This window comes from Nyctibius grandis, chromosome 33, assembly GCF_013368605.1.
Source record: "Nyctibius grandis isolate bNycGra1 chromosome 33, bNycGra1.pri, whole genome shotgun sequence".
NCBI lineage: Eukaryota > Metazoa > Chordata > Aves > Nyctibiiformes > Nyctibiidae > Nyctibius > Nyctibius grandis.
This window is the reverse complement of record NC_090690.1, coordinates 5,197,679-5,217,386: the sequence shown is the minus strand read 5'-3', so window position 1 is coordinate 5,217,386 and position 19,708 is coordinate 5,197,679. Positions and strand designations below refer to the sequence as shown.

The window sequence follows — 19,708 nt, the reverse complement described above, 5'->3', positions numbered from 1 at the left end:
GACGGGCAGGAGCAGGCAGCCACACGACAGGCACCGGCAAGTCTCCGCTCAGGTTTTCACCGTCGGCAGCAGAGATGGCGTTCGTCCCCGATTTGGACATGCTGGAGAGTGGCAGGTAAGCGTGGCCGTGCCGGAGGGGACGTTGGGGACGTGATGCCACGCTGGTGCCATGGTGGGCCTGGCTTCACCATCTCTCTTTTCCTTCCAGCCTGAACGAGGAGACGTTTTATGGTCCCGACTGCTTCTGCCCGCAGAAGGTAACGCTGGGGCAGTGGGAACGACCCTGAGACCCCCGTGATGGGGAAGCCGAGCTCTCACCCCACGTCCCCTTCCCTCCCCAGAAACCCCTCCTGGACTCGGAAGTGACATCGCCCAGGGTGGGCATCCAGGTGACGGTGACCAAGGGACACACCAGCAGGACTTTTCGCCAGGCCGCCATCCTTGTGGGGGCCGTGACCAAGCTCCTGAAGCGGCCGGCGCACAGGGACATCGCCGACAGCGACCTGGAGAGCTTCCTGGATGATATTTTCGGTATGGACCTGGGGCGTGGAGGGTGTCCCCCCAGCCGGGGGAAGCTCTTGGGGGATGCTCTTGGACCTGGGTGTATCGGCACCCCCCTGACCGTCTCCCTCCCCACAGAGCCCGTCTCCTTCCAGCGGGTTGAGGTCAGCTATGCCGGGGCGCCCGTCTACCGCTACACCCGCTCCCAGTCCTTCGACATCCTCGACATCGACCAGAAGTGCTTCGTGCTGGAGTCACCCACCCAACTGGTGGCCCTGCACCTACAGGGACCCTCCGCTGGGCGGAAAGGTGAGGAGATGGAGTCCTGACCTAATGTCCCCAACCCCAGGACCACCCAGGAGCCATCCCACAGCCCCGGGACCACCCGTTAACCTGGACCTTCTCTCCGCAGTGAAGCTCAACATCGCTCTGTACCGTCCTCGGCCATCGCAGGGTGGCCCAGGGACCGGAGGGGTGCCGGTGGCATTGGGCATCAAGGGCTACCAGCTCTACATGTCATGTGTGATGAGCGGTGCTGAGCCCGTGCTGCAGCTGGAGGTGAGCAGGAGGTCCCAGCAGCTCCATCCCTCGTGGGTCTGGGGGTTCCATCCCACCCTGAACCCTGTTTCTCCCCCTTGGCTTGTAGGAAGCCGACATCAGGAGGGACATCGAGAGCGTGGAGTTGACTCGCTTCATCTTCTACCGCCTGGACAGCCCGTCCGAGGGGACGACCCGCTTCGAGTCGGCCGCGTTCCCCGGCTGGTTCATCTGCACCTCCCTGCAGCCCCGCCAGCCCGTCGGCATCACCAACCAGCCCGACCAGGTCAACATTGCCACCTACGAGCTGAGCGGGCGCTGAGGAACCCCCCGCGCCCAACTCAACCCAACCCAACCGGCAGTCGCCGGTTTTCAGGCTGTATGTACCGAGTACAAACCCCCCCGAGCCGGGACCCGCATCCTCCCCGTCTATTTCAGGTGAAATAGCAGCTCTGGGCCCTGTGGGCCCCAATCACCCCGATTTATACTTATTTATTACATCTCTCCAGTGCTTTTATACTTTATTGCTCCCCCCCTTGCTTTTAATTTATATTTTATGGGAAATGTTGTGAGTTTGTTAAGAAATAAAAGTGTTTTCCAGGATGGTGTCGCTCAGCTTGTTGCTTCCACGGGGGTTAAACAATGCAGGGGGGGTTCGGGGTGGGAAAATCCCGCTGTTTCAGCTGCTTTTGGGGCCTCTCCGGGCCTGGGCGCAAAACCCCGGGGGTGGGGGGTGACCCCACAGCCAAGGGACCCCCCTGGATCTGGGGATCACCCTGTCGCCGTGCGCACCCGGCAGCCGGGGAGGTGGCTGAGGGGGGTGTCCCCACAGGCGGGGGTCACCCGCAGCCCCCGGCAGCCACCTGGGGCTGCCACCCCAGCCGCTGCCAGTACTGAGGCACAGCCTGGTGGGCCATAGCGTGGTGTGACATTGTGCGGCATCATGTGGCGTGGCATGGTCTGGCATGGTCTGGCGTGGTGTGGCATCATGTGGCACGGTGTGGTGTGGTGTGGTCTGGCATGGTATGGTATGGCATGGTGTGGTGTGATGTGGCGTTGTCTGGCATGGCGTGGCATGGCGTGGCATGGTGTGGCATTGCATGGCATGGTGTGGTGTGGCGTGGCATGGCATGGTGTGGCATGGCATGGCATTGCATAGTATGGTGTGGTGTGGCATGGCATGGTGTGGCATGGCGTAGCATGCAACAGTATGGTGTGGTGTGGTGTGGCATGGCATGGTGTGGCATGGCGTGGCATGGCACAGTATGGTGTGGTGTGGCATGATCTGCCATAGCATGATGTGGCATGGCATGGCATGGTGTGCTGTTGTGTGGCATGGCATGGCATGGCATGGCACAGCATCACATAGCATGGTGTGTTGTGATGTGGTACGGCATTGCCTGGCATGGTATGGTGTGGTATGGCATGGTCTGGCATAGCATGGTGAGGCATGGAATGACGTGGTGTGGCGTGGCATTGCATGGTGTGGTATGGCATGGTCTGGTGTAGCACGGTGTGGCGTGGCATGGCATGGTGTGGTGTGATGTGGCATTTTCTGGCATGGCATGGCATGGTCTGGCATGGTGTGGCATGGCATGGCATGGAACAGTATGGTGTGGTGTGGCATTGCATGGCATGGCGTGGCGTGGTGTGGTCCGGCGTGGCACCACGTAGCGTGTTGTAGCGTGCTGTGGGGTGGCACGACATGGCCTCGTGTGTCACGCCGTGACACGGCACGGCACGGCCTGGCCTGGGGTGGCCTGGCCCGGCACGGCACGGTGTGGCATTGCACGGCACGGTGTGACATTGCACGGCACGGTGTGGCACGGCACGGTGTGGCACGGCAAGCCCCGCCCCCGCCCCGCCCATCCCGCCTCGCCCCGCCCCCCGTGAGCGGGGCCGCCGGAGGGGCCGCGTTGTCACCGCCCCCCTGCCCGCCTCTAGCCAATCACGGCTCTTCTCACCCGCCGGCCCCCGCTGAGCCCCCCGGCGGTTTCTCGCTCTCCATTGGTCGGTTCGAAGAAGGCGGTGGCCAATGAGCGCGGGGCGGCGGCTGACGGCGGCAGCCGGGCCGTTGGCTGCGCTGAGGGAAGCGGCTGTCATGGAGCGGGCGGGTGAGCGGCCGAGGGGGCGGTCGGTGAGGCCGGGGGTGCTGGGGGCCGTGGGGCGGCCCGTGGGGTGCCCCGTGGGGCGGGGGTGCCGGGGTGGTCTGTGGGGCGGCGGCCGTGGGGCAGGGGCCGCGGGGTGCCCTGTGGGGTGGAGGCCGTGGGGGGCTCTTAGGGGCGGGGAGGGCTCTGTGGGGCAGGAGATGGTGGGGAACAGGGGCTGATATGGGGTGGGGGGGAGCTGTGGGTGATCGGTGGACCCTGTGGGGCAGTGACATGAGAGACCCTGTGGGGTAGGTGGGACGGGGTGGGAGTGATCTGTGGAGACCCTGTGGTGATAGGGGTGATGGGGGGGGTGCTGGGCTGGGGGGGGCCTTGTGGGGAGGGTGGGCCTGCCTTGGGGAGGGGCTGGGCGGCTGCTGGGGCTTTGGGGGGACGTTGGGGAGGTCTGGGGGGGGTGAGGTACCCGAAAGGGTGCGCAGGGCGGTACCCATGAAATGGGCACGCTGGGAGGGCAGGGGGTGTGGAGGGGCTTGGGGTGCCGGGGCACCCAGGGGTGCCACGCTGCTCTTGGGGCGCTGTGGAAGCCTCGGGGTGCAGCGGCAAGGGAAGGGGGTGGCTTGGGGGGCAGAGGGCTGGCGGGGAGGGCGACCGAGGTGCCCTCAGAGCTCTGGGCGTGTGGGCTGTCAGATGAGCGTGGGACAGCTTTAGGGACAGGGGCGAGGCCCTGGGGGGGACAGGGTGACGCTGGACTCCAGCCAGGCCAGGCTGTCACTGCTGTGAGATGCCCCAGTACTGCAGCCAAACTGGGGGTCTCAGAGGTACCCTCTGCCCCCCCCATTGAGATGTTTTCCCACCTGCTTGTGTTAGCAGAGGGCTTGGGGTACACGCTTATGGGGTACACAGGTGTAGCAGGGTCAGCATCTCCCCTTTCCTTCTGCAAATCAACCGAGCCCCACGCGACTGGGGTTTATGAGCGGCATCGCGCCGTGAGCGTCGGAGAGCTCTGGGCTTTACGTGCTGACGAGCCTCTGGGCGATACCGCGTGCGTGGAAACGCTCTGGGAGTTTCTGGGAACGGCATCGCTGGGCTCTGGTGGGGAGCGTGGGGGAGCTCCAGGGTAAACGTAAAAGAAATCCGTTCTTATCAGCACTCCAAAAACTTTGGTTGCGCTGCGTTGTCCTACCGTCTCTTTGCAGGAGAGCGGAGGAAATGGCTCCAGCAGTACCTAGAAGCCAAAGAAAAGCTGAAATGCCTGAGCGCAAAGTAAGTCAGGAGGATATTTGGCTCGAACTAGATGATCTGCAAAGGTCCCTTCCGACCCAAATCGCTCGGTGATTCCCTGAGGTAAAGCTGACTCGCCGGCGTCCGCCTTCTCTCCGCAGCGTACAGAGAATCGCCTCCTCCCAGCGTCTCGCTGTCAGGGCAGCGACCGGGGAGGGCTCTGCCCCCCGGCAGCGCTCTGGAGAGGTGCTGGCAGGGATGGTTTGAGAATTGACATTTCCTGCTGGTTGATATCGTCTCTTGTGGGTATTTGTTAAAGAAAATTGGCAGGGTCCGGGTCTCTGGGTTTGCTGATTCTTTATTGAAGCAACTCAGAGTTGGACCCACCACCGCAGTGAATGGTTCCTGACTCAAATTCACTATTGGTTTATATAAAAACTAATAAGTAGTTACATCACAAACTTCTCACGAACTTCTGTTAAAATTCCACTAACTATTTCAATTCCTCTTTCTTCATTTGTTAAGAGTCCACAAAAGTCCATTCTTCTCCATTGGTCAGCTGATCTTTATGTTCTGGTTCCGCTCCGACTCCAGTCGACACCCCGTCCTTAATGTTCTCGCTGTGATCAGCGTCCCGTCTTGATCCAGGTTGACCAGAGCCTGGTTCCCACTGCCAACGTCTCCTAAATATTAACCTAAAATAGCTAAAGTCTATTTAGAACTTTATTTCTATTAATGCTTATTTCTAAGTATCCTGTATTTCTTTTAAGGTAAAAAAAAGGTTAAGCATACATCCTTTTTACTAGAATCATCAGAAATTAATACTTCTAGGCCTACTCCTGCTTAGCTACTCATTAAGCTTTGACTGGTGATTGGTTCAGTCACGGGTCAGGATTATAGAAAGCTTTGAGAACAATATTCATGGACTGTGAAAACCCACCTGTGTTTATCAGATAGACTTACATTAATCATTCTATTCTTAATTCTATTTCATCTCTATTGATATTTATTTGCTTAATTCATGACAACTTCTACAATAATTAGGCGAAAATTTCTACAACAGTATTTTCTGAGTCTCTGTGAAACTTGCTCGTCTCGGCTCTGACAGAACAGGCCTTTATGCCAACAACTCGGCTTCCTAACGGGCTCTTGAAGAAAGGGTGATTCAAGTCTCGCCGCTGCTTTTTAATGGCAGCTTTCAGTGGCCTTCTGGGGTAGGTTAATATTAGGATGGGGCGTTTTCAGTGCATTTAAAAGGAAATAGATACAACCGCCTGTTAAACGCGTCTCTGGGAGCCCTTCGCTGCCTTGCTCGGTTCCTCTGGAGCTGCGGGGAGCGAGGCACCTTCCTGCAAAGCTTTTAACTGAAACCACTGGTGTGCTCGGCAAACCTGGACGCTCCAAAGAGTCCCCATTGCAGGGAGTATTTCTCATGACGTTGAAGTGCAAAAGAAGCCATAAAACTTCTCCGTGGGGAGAAGATAGAGGGAAGCAGGATCAGAGACCAGAAAGAGCAAACCAGGCTCTGGAAAACACCACTAATATAATAGAAACAAGGAGAGAAGATGCTTAGTTCCTGAATCTTCTTATTTGTTAAAAATCTATCACAATCTCCTGTCTCAGCTGGTTCAGGCAACCAGTGATAGGACAAGAGGACACAGCCTCAAGCTTCACCAGGGGAGGTTCAGGTTGGACATTAGGAAGCATTTCTTCTCAGCAAGGGTCATTAGCCATTGGAAGGGGCTGCCCAGGGAGGTGGTGGAGTCACCATCTCTGGAGGGGTTTAAGAAAAGCCTGGACATGGCACTTAGTGCCCTGGTCTAGTTGCCATGGTGGTGTCAGGGCAATGGTTGGACTCGATCCCAGAGGGCTCTTCCAACCTCATTGAGTCTGTGATTCTTGTCGTTCTGTTCCACTTCATCATTCCGGCTTTGAAGTCTTCAGGGTTGTCTTGGTCACTTGTCTCCTCATTCATCTTCTTCTGTACACACAGATGTTTTACCCTTGAATTTTAAGCCGGCTTCAGGATGTTCTGTTAACTATAGACCACAATGTAGGCCTAAGCTGAGCAGTTTTCTGCCTCTATAGTCTCACGCTCTTTTGATAAATGCTCATTTTCCAGACAATTATCTTTTGTTATATCTAAATTTCTAAGAAACTACTGCTTAACTGGGCTGGGTTTTAAGCCAGCCCTGGAGGGGGCTATACAAGGGCCCAATGAGCAACATTATGGTTGCAATGTCGTTCTCAGACTTTCTGAGCACCTGTGGCTATTGTTTCCTTATTTTTATCTAGGTCTAAATTCTTTGATCTAAACATAAAGCAAAGCAAATCATTTATCTTCTACAGCTGTCAGAGGGCTCCAATTCAGGGAGGAGGAGGACAACAGGATGGGGGAGCCGACAGCCAGGGCTGCTGTCCCACCTCCCCGCTGGGCAGCTGAGGGGCTGGTGAATCAGCTGCAGCTCCCCATGGCAGAGTAAACCCCTAAAGAATTAATATTACATGGTACTTCCTTGACAGCTTTTTGATTTCCAGAAGTTTCTCGTAAGCTCCCGTGACTGAGACACGCAGCAGCGGTTTAGATATTTCACCTTTCCAGCAGCAGCTGTTAAATAACCTGATTTCTTGTCTGACTTCCTACAGACCCTTTTTAAAGGACCAGATGAATTGCCTGAATCCACCCTTAAAACCAGTTTCTAAACCAGAGCATGTAAGTAGAAATCTTTTCAGTCTAGTTTTGTATTTCACGCTTGAAGCGAGTCTGAGCAGAACGAGGTGCCCAAATCGGGCTAGCGAGTTCCTGACCCCCAATGGGACGCACTCAACAGCTAAATAGCTGGCAATAAGTCAACTAATTATTTTTTCAGAGAAACTTAGTGGGGGAGACTCATCCTCTGCCCCTGTGCTGGTGGGTGTTGTGTTACTGTTCTGTTGACAACTGCTTTGTCACCGCAGGCCTTCGCGGGGACGTCCCCTGGGCTAGCAGGGCTGGGGCTGGAGCGGGCTGTCAGGGCTTGACCACGCTGAGGTCTCCTCGGGGCTGAGGTTTGTTTTGCCTCTCCAGGTCGACAGGAACAAGAAGGACGTTCCCAGAAACGAGGTGAAGGGTGCTCAGAGGGATGGCAAGCTCGGTGCCAGACCCACACAGCACGCCAGCCACGCTGCTCAGCAGAAGTCTTCAAGTACATCCCAAAGAGCAGCGGTGGCGCGTCCGGAGCAGCCGAGGAAGAGCACAAAGCTTCCCACGGGAAGTTTCCACCCTGTGCAGCCCAGAGAAGAGCTCCCAACTTCAACCTCTGGTCACCTAAATCCAGAAAAGAACAAGAAGCCAGAACAGGAGACTGTCACCGCTGCAGCACCTCAGACTGGAAGTGACCACCCCACTCCTGGGGCACCTTCCTCCCTAAATGAGGGGCTGCAGGACAGGCTGGTCTGCAACAAAGAAAACATCGAAGCGCAATCCTCTACACACCCTGCGCCCGACGGAGCTGATGGAGACAGTCTTGGGAACAAGAGAGTCTTGGCTCCCGAAAGCTCAGCCACGATGTCAAGAACTGTTACGGGCCCAAAGGACAGAATTAACAGCCACCAGGACAAGGGAGAGCCAGTTCAGGATAAATTCAAGAAAACCCTGCCAGGCTCAGAGAGCGCGTCCCAAAAACCAAGTGTCAAAATTCAGCCGTTGCAGCCCCCTCGGTTACTCACCGCTTCTGCTAATTTACTACATAAAAAACCGGGGGCAAAGCAGGAAAAAAACAACACGGTGAGGAAACCCGCGGGAAAGGCACCCGACGTGCTGCCAGCGGGAGGCCTCAAGCACCACGGTAGAGCCCCGCAACTGAAAGGATCTCCCTCAAAGCCTCCAGCCTCCAGCAGGTCCCGGGCGACCACGAACCTGAAACCCATCCTGAAACCAGCTGGGACGGTGCGACGGCAAAACCCCACGGCCAGAGGGGAGGCGGATAGGAAGGGCGTGAAGGTGGTGCCTCCCGGACGCCCAGCAGCATCCCGAGTGACAGCCCCCCCGAACCAGCCTCGCAGCGTGCATGGCTCCAAAGCTCAAGTGATGGAGAGGGATGTTAGGAGTGGGAGAGAGAAGCTTAAACCAGAGGTGCCAAAGGGAGGTGGAGTACAGGCCAGGCGTGTTCCCAAGACCCCATTGGCTGCCGATCGGAAGTAAGTAGCAGCTTTGGCCGGCTTGTCCTCACCTCCAGGGGACAGCAGAGTTTGAAAGTGTTTAACTGGGTGAACCAGCTGGGAACAGGGTCCAAAGTCCCCTTATCAGTGAACGCCTGCTCGGAGCTTGATGCTCCAGAAAAGAGGAGGGTGGGGATGAGATTTGGTGGTATCTTGGGTTCCTCTCCCACCGATTCAGCAAGTGGGAGGAGAGCGTGTGGCCACTCTCCTGTTTGATCCTCAAGGCACGCTTAAACTTCACAGAATCACAGAATCAATGAGGTTGGAAGAGCCCTCTGGGATCATCGAGTCCAACCATGGCCCTGACACCACCATGTCAACTAGACCATGGCACTAAGTGCCATGTCCAGTCTTTTCTTAAACCCCTCCAGAGATGGTGACTCCACCACCTCCCTGGGCAGCCCCTTCCAATGGCTAATGACCCTTGCTGAGAAGAAAAACTTGAGAGGGTTTTCCTTTCCCAGCCTAGAGCTCGGACGTGTTTTTAGGATTGATTCTTCCTGAGCAGCTGAAGTTGGCTAGAGGGGAGATTTCAAGGGAAAACAGTAGCCTGGCAAAGTGCTGGTGGGTCTGCTGGGGTGGTAACAGTGATCCCTTTGACAGGAAACAGCTGGAGGAGTGGTTGGCATGCAAAGGCAAGACGTACAAGCGGCCACCTATGATGCTGCTTCAGAAAAAAGCAGTGAAGCTGCCCTGCAGAAACGTCAAGGAGAAAGAAGAGCAAGAGAAATCAGAGCAGCTCTGCCTGGAGAAGGTCAACAACATCTTAACTGAGTGCCTGAAGCTCATTGAGGAGGTGAGAATGGGAAAGGAGCTGCTTGAAGGGGCTCCTTTTCTCCTGGAGCATCCCAGGAGATGAGGGCCACGTCCCCCCCAGCAGCACAGAGGGGTTTGGAGCAAGCGTTCTTGCTCGCTTGGCTGCAGTTGCCAGAGGGGTAACGTCGTGGAAAGGTTCTCATGGAGTTACAGACAGGTCAAAGGCACGCAGCGAGACGTGCTAATGGGGAAAACAAAGGGACACCCGCTCACGGGGCGCGTGTGTGTCATGGCGGGTGTCCTGGTACAGGCTGCAGTGGGAATTGCTGCGGCAGCAGCTGCCCAGGCTGGTTGAGCCAGCTCGGGGCCCGTCCCTGGTGGGCCTGGCAGCTCGGGGCCCATCCCTGGTGGGCCTGGCAGCTGCTCTGAAGTGCCACCTCTGGGAACGCTGTCCCCTAGCCCTGCTCTGGGTTTTAGTGGCTCCATTAGTGCCAGCACTGACGAGTCTATCCCTCACCATCCCTCTGAAATACTACACTCATTTTACCAAGGGGAAACCAGAGGCAGGAAAGCTGTTGTCTGTCCATGGTCATCATGTAGGAGACTTGCAAAAACCAGCCTCTTCAGGGACTCTTTTTCCTCGAGAGCGCTGGGAGAGCAGTTCCCCGCTGACAGCTCCCCCAGTGCACACCTCTGGCCCTTGCACTTGACACCTTTCTCTGGGACCTTGCACTTTTTCTCGTAGGGTGTCCCGGCAGAGGAGCTCTCTGCAGTGCTGTCCGAAGTGCCCCACGCAGAGAAATTTGCCAAGTTCTGGATCTGCAAAGCAAAACTCCTCGCCCGGAACGGCCCTTTTGACGTGACGGGGCTGTACAAAGCAGCCGTCTGCGCGGGGGCTGTGGTGAGTGAGGCAGTTTCTCCTCTGTAGCTCCTTGTGTGCCCTCCCTCTGTGCCAGCGGGTTTCCTCGAGATCCAGGGGTTGGATTTTTGGATGAGTTTAGCAGCACTAATCACAGAATGACAGACTGGTTTGGGTTGGAAGGGACCTTAAATCCCATCTTGTTCCAACCCCTCTGCCACAGGCAGGGATACCTTCCACCAGGCCAGGTTGCTCCCAGCCCCATCCAACCTGGCCTTGAACACTGCCAGGGAGGGGGCAGCCACAGCTTCTCTGGCCAACCTGGGCCAGGGTCTCACCACCCTCACAGCAAAGAATTTCTTCCTCAGATCTCATCTCAATCTCCCCTCTTTCAGTTTAAAACCGTTCCCCCTCGTCCTGTCACTCCATGCCCTTGTAAAAACCCCCTCATCCACTTTCCTGTAGCCCCTTCAGGCACCGGAAGGTGCTAGAAGGTCTCCCCGGAGCCTTCTCTTCTCCAGGCTGAACAGCCCCAGCTCTCTCAGCCTGTCTCCAGAGCAGAGGGGCTCCAGCCCTCTGAGCATCTCCGTGGCCTCCTCTGGACTCACTCCAACAGCTCCGTGTCCTTCTTCTGTTGGGCCCCAGAGCTGGACGCAGCACTGCAGGGGGGGTCTCCCGAGAGCGGAGCAGAGGGGCAGAATCCCCTCCCTCGCCCTGCTGGCCACGCTGCTGGGGATGCAGCCCAGGACACGGGTGGCTTTGGGCTGCCAGCGCACGTTGCCGGCTCATGGTGAGCTTCTCGTCACCCATCACCCCAAGTCCTTCTCCTCAGGGCTGCTCTCAATCCATTCTCCGCCCAGCCTGGATTTGTGCTTGGGATCGCCCCGACCCACGTGCAGGACCTTGCCCTTGGCCTTGTTGAACTCCATGTGGTTCACACAGGCCCAGCTCTCCAGCCTGTCCAGGTCCCTCTCGATGCCATCCCTTCCCTCCAGCGTGTCACCGCACCGCACAGCTCGGGGTCGTCCCCAAACTCGCTGAGGGCGCACTCGATCCCACTGTCCGTGTCCCCACCAAAGACGTTAAACAGGACCGGTCCCAACCCCGACCCCTGAGGAACGCCACCCGTCACTGGTGCCCCCTTGGCCATCGAGCCGTTGACCGCAACTCTTTGAGCGCGACCATCCAGCCATTCCGTATCCCCCGAGGGCTCCATCCGTCAAGGCCGTGTCTCTCCAGCTTAGAGCCAAGGATGTCGTGCGGGACAGTGTCAAATGCTTTGCACAACTCCAGGCAGTTGAAATCGCTGGTGAAAAAGCCCTCTAGAGCTGCCGGTCGCGTTTTGTCTCCTAGAAACACCTTCAGCTTTAATCAGCCACGTGGGCATGACCGGGGCCGGGGGAGGACGCGCACCCTGCGCTGTGTTGGAGCTGTAGCTGGAAGCGACGTGACGGCAGCTCAGTGCTGGTCTGGGCAGTGGGACTGCACGTCTGGGGGGATTTACCTGCGCGGGGTGGGCACCTGCCCAGCTGTGCCCGTGTGCTGACGTGGGGAAGGGGAATCCTGCAGCCTTTTGCCGCTCTCTCGGGGTGTCGCGATGCAGCAAGAATCTTTTCTCCTGTTCCGTTGTAACTCTGGTCTCCGTTCCCGTGTCAGACCTGCCTTGACCTGCGTTCTGCTTTTTTCCTGCAGCCGCTCCAGGAGCTCAGGGAAGTTGTCCTTGATATTTTGAAGACTGCAGACCAAACCTCAGAAGGTAATGTGCACGTGTGGGCAGGCTGGGGTTCCCTGCTGCTGCAGGGAGGGAAGCAGCATGGTTTGCAGTCTGTCCCAGCACCTCATGTCCCTGGTGACTTTGATGGAGACCAAGTGTTGTGAAAGTCCAAAATCCTGATCTCAAAAAAAGGGCCCCTCGCTAAAGACAGACATCGAGGTGCTGGAGCAAGTCCAGAGAAGGGCAACGGGGCTGGGGAAGGGTCTGGAGCACAAGGAGAAGGGTCTGGAGAGCTTGTGAGGAGCGGCTGAGGGACCTGGGGGGGTTTAGTCCGGAGAAAAGGAGGCTGAGGGGAGACCTTCTCGCTCTCTACAACTGCCTGAAAGGAGGGTGAAGTGAGGTGGGGTCTGTCTCTTCTCCCAGGTAGCAAGTGATGGGACGAGAGGAAATGGCCTCAAGTTGCCCCAGGGGAGGTTTAGATTGGAGATCAGGAACAATTTCTTAATGGAAAGGGTTGTTAAGCACTGGCACAGGCTGCCCAGGGCAGTGGTGGAGTCCCCATCCCTGGGGGGATTTAGAAGCTGTGTAGATGTTGTGCTGAGGGACACGGGTTAGTGGTGGCCTTGGCAGTGCTGGGTTAACGGTTGGACTAAGAATCAGAGACTGGTTTGGGTTGGAAGGGACCTTAAAGCCCATCTCGTTCCAACCCCCTGCCACGGGCAGGGACACCTTCCACCAGCCCAGGGTGCTCCCAGCCCCATCCAACCTGGCCTTGAACACTGCTAGGGAGGGGGCAGCCACAGCTTCTCTGGGCAACCTGGGCCAGGCTCTCACCACCCTCACACCAAAGAATTTCTTCCTCAGATCTCATCTCAATCTCCCCTCTTTCAGTTTAAAACCGTTCCCCCTCGTCCTGTCACTCCATGCCCTTGTAAAAAGCCCCTCTCCAGCTTTCCTGTAGCCCCTTCAGGCGCTGGAAGGTGCTAGAAGGTCTCCCTGGAGCCTTCTCTTCTCCAGGCTGAACAGCCCCAGCTCTCTCAGCCTGTCTCCAGAGCAGAGGGGCTCCAGCCCTCTGAGCATCTCCGTGGCCTCCTCTGGACTCGCTCCAACAGCTCCGTGTCCTTCTTCTGTTGGGCCCCAGAGCTGGACGCAGCACTGCAGGGGGGGTCTCCCGAGAGCAAAGCAGAGGGGCAGAATCCCCTCCCTCGCCCTGCTGGCCATGCTGCTGGGGATGCAGCCCAGGACACGGGTGGCTTTGGGCTGCGAGCGCACGTTGCCGGCTCGTGTTTAGTTTCTTGTCAACCAATGATGATCTTAAACTCGATCATCTCAAAGGTCCTTTCCAACCCAAACGATTCTGTGATTCCATCACACCTCACCCGTGCTGGGAGCTCCACGGTGTTGTAACCCCTTCCCCAGCTGCCCTCTCTGCAGCCCTGCTGCCCTTTCCCTCTCCCATCAGGGGTTAAGCCTGCGCCCCCCGTTCCTTGGGACCCTACAACGCCTTGCCCGAGCCAGACGCAGCCCGTGGCCGCGACTCCGTGCCCGACCAGGCAGTCCCTGACCAGCCTCCCCGCCTCCATCAAGTTACAAGTTACATCTGCAAACAGGTAAGGCTGAGCTCACCCGCTCCTGGCAGCGAGCACCCTCTGTGCCAGCTCTGCCGGAGTCACCGACAGCCTCTTGTCCTCCCCGCAGAGGGAAGGAGCTGCTGGAGAGCCAGGAGCTGAAATTCCTGACGCCGGTGCGGCGCTCGACGCGCATCGAGCGAGCTGGGAGCCGCTACCCGGAGATGCTGAAGGACCACGACCCTGTGGTGTCATCCCTCAGCGAAATCCTGGATGCTGAGGAGGACACTCAGTTCTTTTTCCGGAAGAACAAGGCTTTGCCAGAGGTGGAGGAGCTGGAAGGGTTGAGTTCGTACCCCCCCGAGTGCCGCTGAGGGATTCACAGCGGGCTGCAGGCTGCCTGCTTCCCCGCGCTGCCTCGCACACGCTCCACTGACTTTCTCTTGTCGTCTCTCGGGTGTAAATATGTAGGGGGGCCCTGAGAAGCCTGTTTCAAATATATAAACACTGTTTTAAATAATATAAAAACTTGTAGTAGTGATGCAGCGTGGGCGTGCGAGGGTGGGAGGGTCGGAGATGGGGGCTGCGACCCCTGGGCCTGCCCTTGGCTCCCCTGCCCCATCGTCACCCTCCCATCCCCAGCAAGCCCCAGTCCTGTCCTCATCCCACCCTTCTCCCCACACAGCCACCACCAGCGTTGGCTCAACGTCTTTATTTAGAAACCTCGATGCTACCAGTCTTAGGGCGGGATTGGGAAGTCCTGGCACAGGTCTGGCTCTGCTCTGGGGGGGGGCACGGCAGGCCTGGCGCCCTCCTCTGGGGTGCAGGACAGTGCTGGCAGAGGGGGGGGTGTCTTGGGGTGCCCACCCTCTGCCCAGGGTCCTGGCTGAGGAGTGAGGAATTGCCCTTTGCCCCCACCTCCCGGGCTCGGGGGCAAAGCGGTTTTCCTTTAAAACAGCCCATTGTATGTCTTGGTGGTGCCAGGAATTGTGTCTTTATAAAGAGAAAAGGGGTTCCCAGGGAGCAGCTGCACCCCCCGAGCCCTCCTGGAGGCCACCCACCTCCCCCCGGAGCCCAGGGGGGGCCATGGGCGAAAGCAGGGGGGCTCTGGGGGGCCCAAGGGCTCTGGGGGACCCTTCGCCTGGGTCCTGGCGCAGGCAGGAGAAGAGCCCCAGGGCATGGGGCATGAGCCAGGGCCACCAGTGGCCACTGGAGGTGGTGGCTGACCACGGGTGGCTTTGCTGGCAGCACAAGTGGTCCAGGGCCACCGGATGCCCTCGCGGGGGCTGGCACTTGCCAGCTCAGCAGCCGTCAGCGCTGGGGCGGGCTCAGGCTTCGCCGTCATCCTCCTCCTCCTCCCCGCTGGAGTCCTGGGGGACCCCGGGAACCTGAGACAGAGTGGGGGGGGCTCAGTGGGCACAGGACCCCACTGGCATCGGGGTGCTGGGACTCCTCTGTCCCCTGCCACCCACCTGCTGGCCAGGGTGGCCACACCGGGCCAGCCAGGGTGCCAGGGCCATGCCCATCTCCCCAGTGTCCAGGCGGCCGTGCTCCACCGTCGACTCATGTGCCATCTGCAGCGAGGAGAGGGGCGGTACCCACCAAGGGGTTGGGTGCCCACCAACCACCACCATCAGCCCCTCGGGCAGGGAGGGAAACTGAGGCACGGCGGGGCAGCAGCGTGGAGGGGGGGGGTCTGGGAGGCACGTACCAGGACGGGGGGTGCCCGGAAGAGGTAACTGAAGGGGTAGTAGAGGAAGTTGATGAAGGAGGCGGCGTAGAGGTCGGCGTAACGCATGAGCTGGTTGGCGAAGAGCGTCTGGCGCGAGCCGCAGCGGAACAGGCTGCCCATCTTCCCGTAGCACATGTCCATCTCGTGCGTGACTTTCTGCGGGCGCGGCGGGGTGGTCAGGGCACCCAATGCCCCCCCCCCGGGGTACCCCCCTCTCCGGCGTGCCCCCCCCCCCATGGCGGGGGATCGGTGTGGGGGCTGCGCTGCGGACCGGTGCCCCCGGCATCACCTGGATCCGGCGCTTGATGGAGCTGATGTCGGGGCGCTCGCTGCTGCCGCTGTCCAAGTGCCTGGAGTGGGAGAGACGCAGCTGCGGGGTCACCTGGAGGGTCCCCCATGGGTGCCTGCACCCCCACCAGTGCCCCCCGCCCGCCCCGTGCCCACATACTGGTACAGCTCTGCCAGGAAGAGGTCCAGGCTCCGCAGCTCCTCAAACAGCTCTGCAAGGGCAACGGGGCCGGCTCAGGGTGGGCAACTTCCCCCACTACCCCACACGATGGACACGGGGCATTGGGACACGTCACGGGGTGTTGGGACATCTCCCACCGGGGCCGGCTCAGGGTGGGCAACATCCCCCGCTGCCCTGCACGATGGACACGGGGCATCGGGGCACGTCATGGGGCGTTGGGGCATGTCCCACTGCGGTCAGCTCAGGATGGGCAACGTCCCCCACCGCCCAGCAGAACCAACATGAGGCATTGGGGCATGTCACAGGGCCTCGGGTCACGTCCCACCGGGGCTGGCTCAGGGTGGGCAATGTCCCCCACCACCTGGCACAACCATCGCAGGGCATCAGGGCACGTCATGGCGTGTTGGGGCACATCCCACTGGGGCTGGATTTGCCATCAAGGTGCGTAGGAGGCTTCGGGCCACCTCCCTGAGCTGGGCTCAGCCATGTCCCTGGGTGGGCAGGGTCCGTGTCCCCATCCTGGCAGGGTCCGTGTCCCCGGGCGGGTGCCACTCACCGCTCTTCTCCGTCCAGACCTGCAGCTCCCGCGCCAGCTCGGGCACCACCAGGAAGGTGCGCCAGCCCTGCCGCTTCTTGGACTTGAGGATGTCCCCGAAGATGTGGTCCCCCATGTAGAGGATGTCTTTGCCTTTCACGCCCAACAGGTCACACACCACGTCCGAGGAGCCTGCGGCAGCGGGGACGTCGGGGTGACACGGGGCGCGTCCCCCTCCCCGCGCCGCCCGCGCAGCCCGGCCGGGCGCTCACCGCCGGAGTAGACAGCGCAGTGCTGGAGGGGGCCGGTGTAGGTCCCGATGCGCAGCTTCCCCGTGTCCTGCGGGACAAGAGGCCCCCAGGACGGGGGTCAGGGGGGTACCGTCACCTCGGTGCCCACCCCATGGCGCCCAGCCAGTGCCCACCACCCTCATGGGGGGGGTCCCCACCGTGTTGACTTGGCGCAGGACGGTGCCCTCGGCGAAGAAGAGCGGCTTGCGGGTGTCCACCACGATGAGGTCGAAATAGGATCGCCAGGGACGCTGCGGGGCGAGGGGGGGTCAGCGAGGGGCTGCGGTGGCACCCCACACCCCCCCCCGCCACGCTGGGGACAGACCCACCTTGTCCCCATCGCTGAAGTCGAACAGGTAGGACATGATGGCCTGCAAGGACACCCGGCATCGTCACCGCTGTCCCCAGGGGAGGGCAGATCCCTCCTGCTGTGTCCCCCCCCCCGCCCAGGGCAGGCTGGACCCGGGGTTTGGAGGGGGGGGACAGGGGGGGGACACAGCCACAGCCACCCCCTACTCACGTCGGTGTAGTTGTAGTCGCTGTTGGTGGCCAGAAAGACCTTCCCCACCTCCTTCATGCGGCTCAGCAGCAGCGGCACGCGGGGCTGGGGGGGGGGGCAAGTCAGCATGGGGCGGGGGGGACACCCAGCCGAGGGGACCGGGGTGGGGGGAGGGTCCATGGGGGTCCCCAAACACTCACGTCCTTCACCACGTATTTCTCCAGGTTCTCCAGTGTCTTCTCCTTCAGGCAGCCCTGAGGAGGGGATGGAGGGGTCTTGAGGAGGGGATGGAGGGGTCTGGGCAGAACCTCACCGGGGCAGGGGACGGGGACATCCCCAGCATCCCCCTCCCCACCCCAGTGACCCCCCCACCCCCCCACCCACCGAGAGGTGGACGCTGTCCATGGCCTCGCGCACGTCCTGGAACATGCTGCGGAAGGACATGAAGAGGTTCCCGTGCTTGTAGCCGGTGTCGCAGCTGCAACGGTGCAAAAAAGGGGATTGGGGGGGGGGTGAAGGGGGGGTGAAGACCCCGACCCCACCCCCACCCCACCACCATCCATCCCCCCCCCCGATCCACCAGGTTTGAGCCCCCCCAACCCACCATCTCCCTCTTACTTGGTGTATCTGGAGCAGTTGGTGAAGAAGTCCACGAGGCAGGCGTAGAGGTGGGCTTCTGCCGGGGAGGGGGGGCTGTGAGAGGGGAGGGTGACACTCCAAAATGGGGGGGGGGGGGCAATGGGGGTGATGGGGAGGGGGTGTCTCTCTCACCCGTGAGGTTGAAGAGGGTGTTGAGGATGTGGAAGCGTTTCATGTCGTCGCGTTGGATGAACTTGTTGGGGTAATAGTGGAGGATTTCGGCCCTGGGGAGGGAACATGGAGCTGCACCCGCACGCTGAGGGCCCCCCCCCACCCCACAGCCCCCCCCCAGGATCTGGGGGTCCCCATCTCACCCCTTGAGGAAGCGGAAGCCGTGGGCGCACACCAGCAGGTTCCCATGAGAATCCACCTTCAGCAGGTTCCCGAACAGGGCATCGAACACCAACCCCCTGCACCCCACACCCTGTCAGCGAGGGGCGGGGGGTCCCACTGACACCCCCAAACCTCTGCCCCCCCCCCCCCAAAAAAAATTAACCTCACCGGGTGGGGAAGGTGGGGTCGTATTTGTAGGCGAGGATCTCGGGGGGGTACCCGATGGAGACGAGGTGCTCCAGCAGCAGGGCGAAGGCCAGCTCCTCGTAAGCGGGGGACTTGTACACTGGGGGGGGGGCACGGGTGACATGGGGGGGGTCCCACCACCCCACCACCCTACCTCAGCCCCCCCCTCCCCAAAAAACCCACTGGCCAAGGTGTAGTCCATGTCGAAGCCGAAGCACTTGATCTTCTCCAGCGCCAAGCTCCGGTTGACGAAGATCCTGGGGGGGGGTGTGGGGGGGGTGTGAGGGGGGTGTCAGGGGAGGTTATGGGGTGGGGGGGGCTGTTTAGGGCAGGGGGGTGCCGTGGTGTCCTGTGTCCCCCCCCCCCGCCATCCCTGGCCCCTGGCCCTGGGGCCCCACAGTGAGTTATTGGAGCAGAAAAATGGGCTTTTGAGGTGGAAATGGAGCCTGGGGGGGGGGAAGGGGGGGGCAGGGAGGGGGGTTGGTGACACCCCCCCCGTTGTGACTATCACCCCCCGACGTGTCTACATGGGAGGGGTCACCCCACGGCATCTGCCCCCCTCCTACACCCCCCCCCCCAAAAGTCCTCCCCCCCCATTCCTGCGCCCCTGGGGTCCTTCCCTCAGGTCCTACCCCCTCCCCAAAATGCCCCCCCCCAAGTGCCCCCCCCCAACCCCTTTCCCTGCACGTCCAGGTCCAGCTGCCCCCCCATGTCCCCCCCACTCCTGCCCCCCATTTCCCACCCTTGCCCCCCCTTTAGGCCCCCCCACCTGCCCCCCCCAACCCCCTTTCCCCACACCTCCAGGTCTACTGCCCCCCCATGTCCCCCCCCGACACCCCCGGCTCCTGCCCCCCCACCCCCCTCCCCCTTGCCCCCCCCATCTGCCCCCCCCCATCTCTGCTGCCCCGCATCTCCTTCCACCCCGACCCCCCCGGCTCCTGTTCCCCCCCTCCCGCCCCCTCACCCCCCTTTTGCCCCCCCCTTTTGCCCCCCCCCCGTCCCACCGGTGCTGACAGTCCCTCCGCAGCGCCCGCGGGTCGCCCTGCCCCGGCCCGGGGGTCGCCGCCGGCCCCCTCTCCCCCTCGCTGCCCATCGTCGTCGCCTCCGGTCGCCTCCGCTCGCCGCCGCTTTAACGGGGCCCCGCGGGGCCGCCCCGCCCCGGCCCCCGGCACCGGCCCGGCCCCCCCCGGGAGCAACAACCTCGACGAGACCCGCGGGGGGCTCCCCCGGGGCGGGGACCCCCAAAATGGGGCTGTGAGACCCCTCCCCGTCCCCCCCCAATGGGGTGATGTGCCCCAAAATGGGGCAGTGCCCCCCCCAGCACCCCAAAGTGGGGCAGTGCCCCCCCATATGGGGCAGTAACCCCCCCCCGCACCCCCAAAAGCCCCCCCCCGCCCCGGGGCAATCGCCCTCCCACGGCCCCGACGGCGCCAGGAGCAGCCCCGGGCGCCTCCCCGGAGCCCCCCCCTCCCGGGGCCACTGTTTGCCCTCCGGGGCCACCGGCAGCGAATCATTAACCGGGGTCAAGGCCCGGCCCCGCCGCTGACCCGATGGGCGCCAC

The 19,708-nt window shown here is 60.8% G+C and overlaps 3 protein-coding genes across 8 annotated transcripts; 2 read left to right on the top strand and 1 right to left on the bottom strand.

The window, feature by feature from the left end:
• Positions 1-74: 74 nt before the first annotated feature.
• Positions 75-1,511, top strand: LOC137675434 (interleukin-1 receptor antagonist protein-like). The gene is made up of 6 exons (XM_068421525.1): positions 75-115; positions 209-257; positions 342-531; positions 640-810; positions 914-1,059; positions 1,148-1,511. Exons 1-6 carry the CDS (start codon positions 75-77, stop codon positions 1,358-1,360), a joined length of 810 nt encoding a protein of 269 aa, XP_068277626.1. The 3' UTR covers positions 1,361-1,511.
• Positions 1,512-3,123: 1,612 nt separating this feature from the next.
• CKAP2L (cytoskeleton associated protein 2 like) lies at positions 3,124-13,932 on the top strand. The gene is made up of 9 exons (XM_068421333.1): positions 3,124-3,152; positions 4,343-4,409; positions 7,014-7,080; positions 7,435-8,546; positions 9,171-9,363; positions 10,069-10,224; positions 11,875-11,938; positions 13,359-13,506; positions 13,595-13,932. Exons 1-9 carry the CDS (start codon positions 3,140-3,142, stop codon positions 13,836-13,838), a joined length of 2,064 nt encoding a protein of 687 aa, XP_068277434.1. The 5' UTR covers positions 3,124-3,139; the 3' UTR covers positions 13,839-13,932.
• Positions 13,933-14,161: 229 nt separating this feature from the next.
• On the bottom strand, positions 14,162-19,402 carry LOC137675306 (cytosolic purine 5'-nucleotidase-like). Of its 6 annotated transcripts, none has more exons than XM_068421323.1 (18): positions 19,152-19,316; positions 18,331-18,404; positions 18,130-18,247; positions 17,943-18,038; positions 17,761-17,852; positions 17,608-17,665; positions 17,374-17,467; positions 17,190-17,243; positions 17,011-17,094; positions 16,820-16,861; positions 16,649-16,741; positions 16,473-16,539; positions 16,222-16,392; positions 15,645-15,696; positions 15,486-15,546; positions 15,176-15,352; positions 14,937-15,038; positions 14,162-14,852 (listed from the first exon to the last, which is right to left on the bottom strand). In XM_068421323.1, the coding sequence occupies exons 1-18, from the start codon at positions 19,238-19,240 to the stop codon at positions 14,793-14,795; spliced, it is 1,584 nt and encodes a 527-aa protein (XP_068277424.1). In that variant the 5' UTR covers positions 19,241-19,316; the 3' UTR covers positions 14,162-14,792. The 6 variants fall into 6 exon arrangements, with proteins under 6 accessions (XP_068277424.1, XP_068277426.1, XP_068277425.1 ...); XM_068421325.1 differs by having other exon boundaries at positions 19,162-19,224; XM_068421324.1 differs by lacking the exon at positions 17,943-18,038.
• Positions 19,403-19,708: the final 306 nt, after the last annotated feature.

What these genes read in the sequence shown, in the direction of transcription:
- LOC137675434 (XM_068421525.1), top strand. Translation starts at nt 75, where the DNA reads ATGGCGTTCGTCCCCGATTTGGACATGCTGGAGAGTGGCAG. An exon ending in GACATGCTGGAGAGTGGCAG is followed by an intron (nt 116 to 208) that starts GTAAGCGTGGCC and finishes TTTTCCTTCCAG; the next exon opens with CCTGAACGAGGAGACGTTTT. An exon ending in ACCCTCCGCTGGGCGGAAAG is followed by an intron (nt 811 to 913) that starts GTGAGGAGATGG and finishes TTCTCTCCGCAG; the next exon opens with TGAAGCTCAACATCGCTCTG.
- CKAP2L (XM_068421333.1), top strand. An exon ending in TGCAGACCAAACCTCAGAAG is followed by an intron (nt 11,939 to 13,358) that starts GTAATGTGCACG and finishes CTCTCCCATCAG; the next exon opens with GGGTTAAGCCTGCGCCCCCC. An exon ending in CAAGTTACATCTGCAAACAG is followed by an intron (nt 13,507 to 13,594) that starts GTAAGGCTGAGC and finishes TCCTCCCCGCAG; the next exon opens with AGGGAAGGAGCTGCTGGAGA.
- LOC137675306 (XM_068421323.1), bottom strand. Translation starts at nt 19,240, where the DNA reads ATGGGCAGCGAGGGGGAGAGGGGGCCGGCGGCGACCCCCGGGCCGGGG. An exon ending in CATGGACTACACCTTGGCCA is followed by an intron (nt 18,248 to 18,330) that starts GTGGGTTTTTTG and finishes CCCCCCCCCCAG; the next exon opens with TGTACAAGTCCCCCGCTTAC. An exon ending in ACTTCAGCGATGGGGACAAG is followed by an intron (nt 16,742 to 16,819) that starts GTGGGTCTGTCC and finishes CTCGCCCCGCAG; the next exon opens with CGTCCCTGGCGATCCTATTT.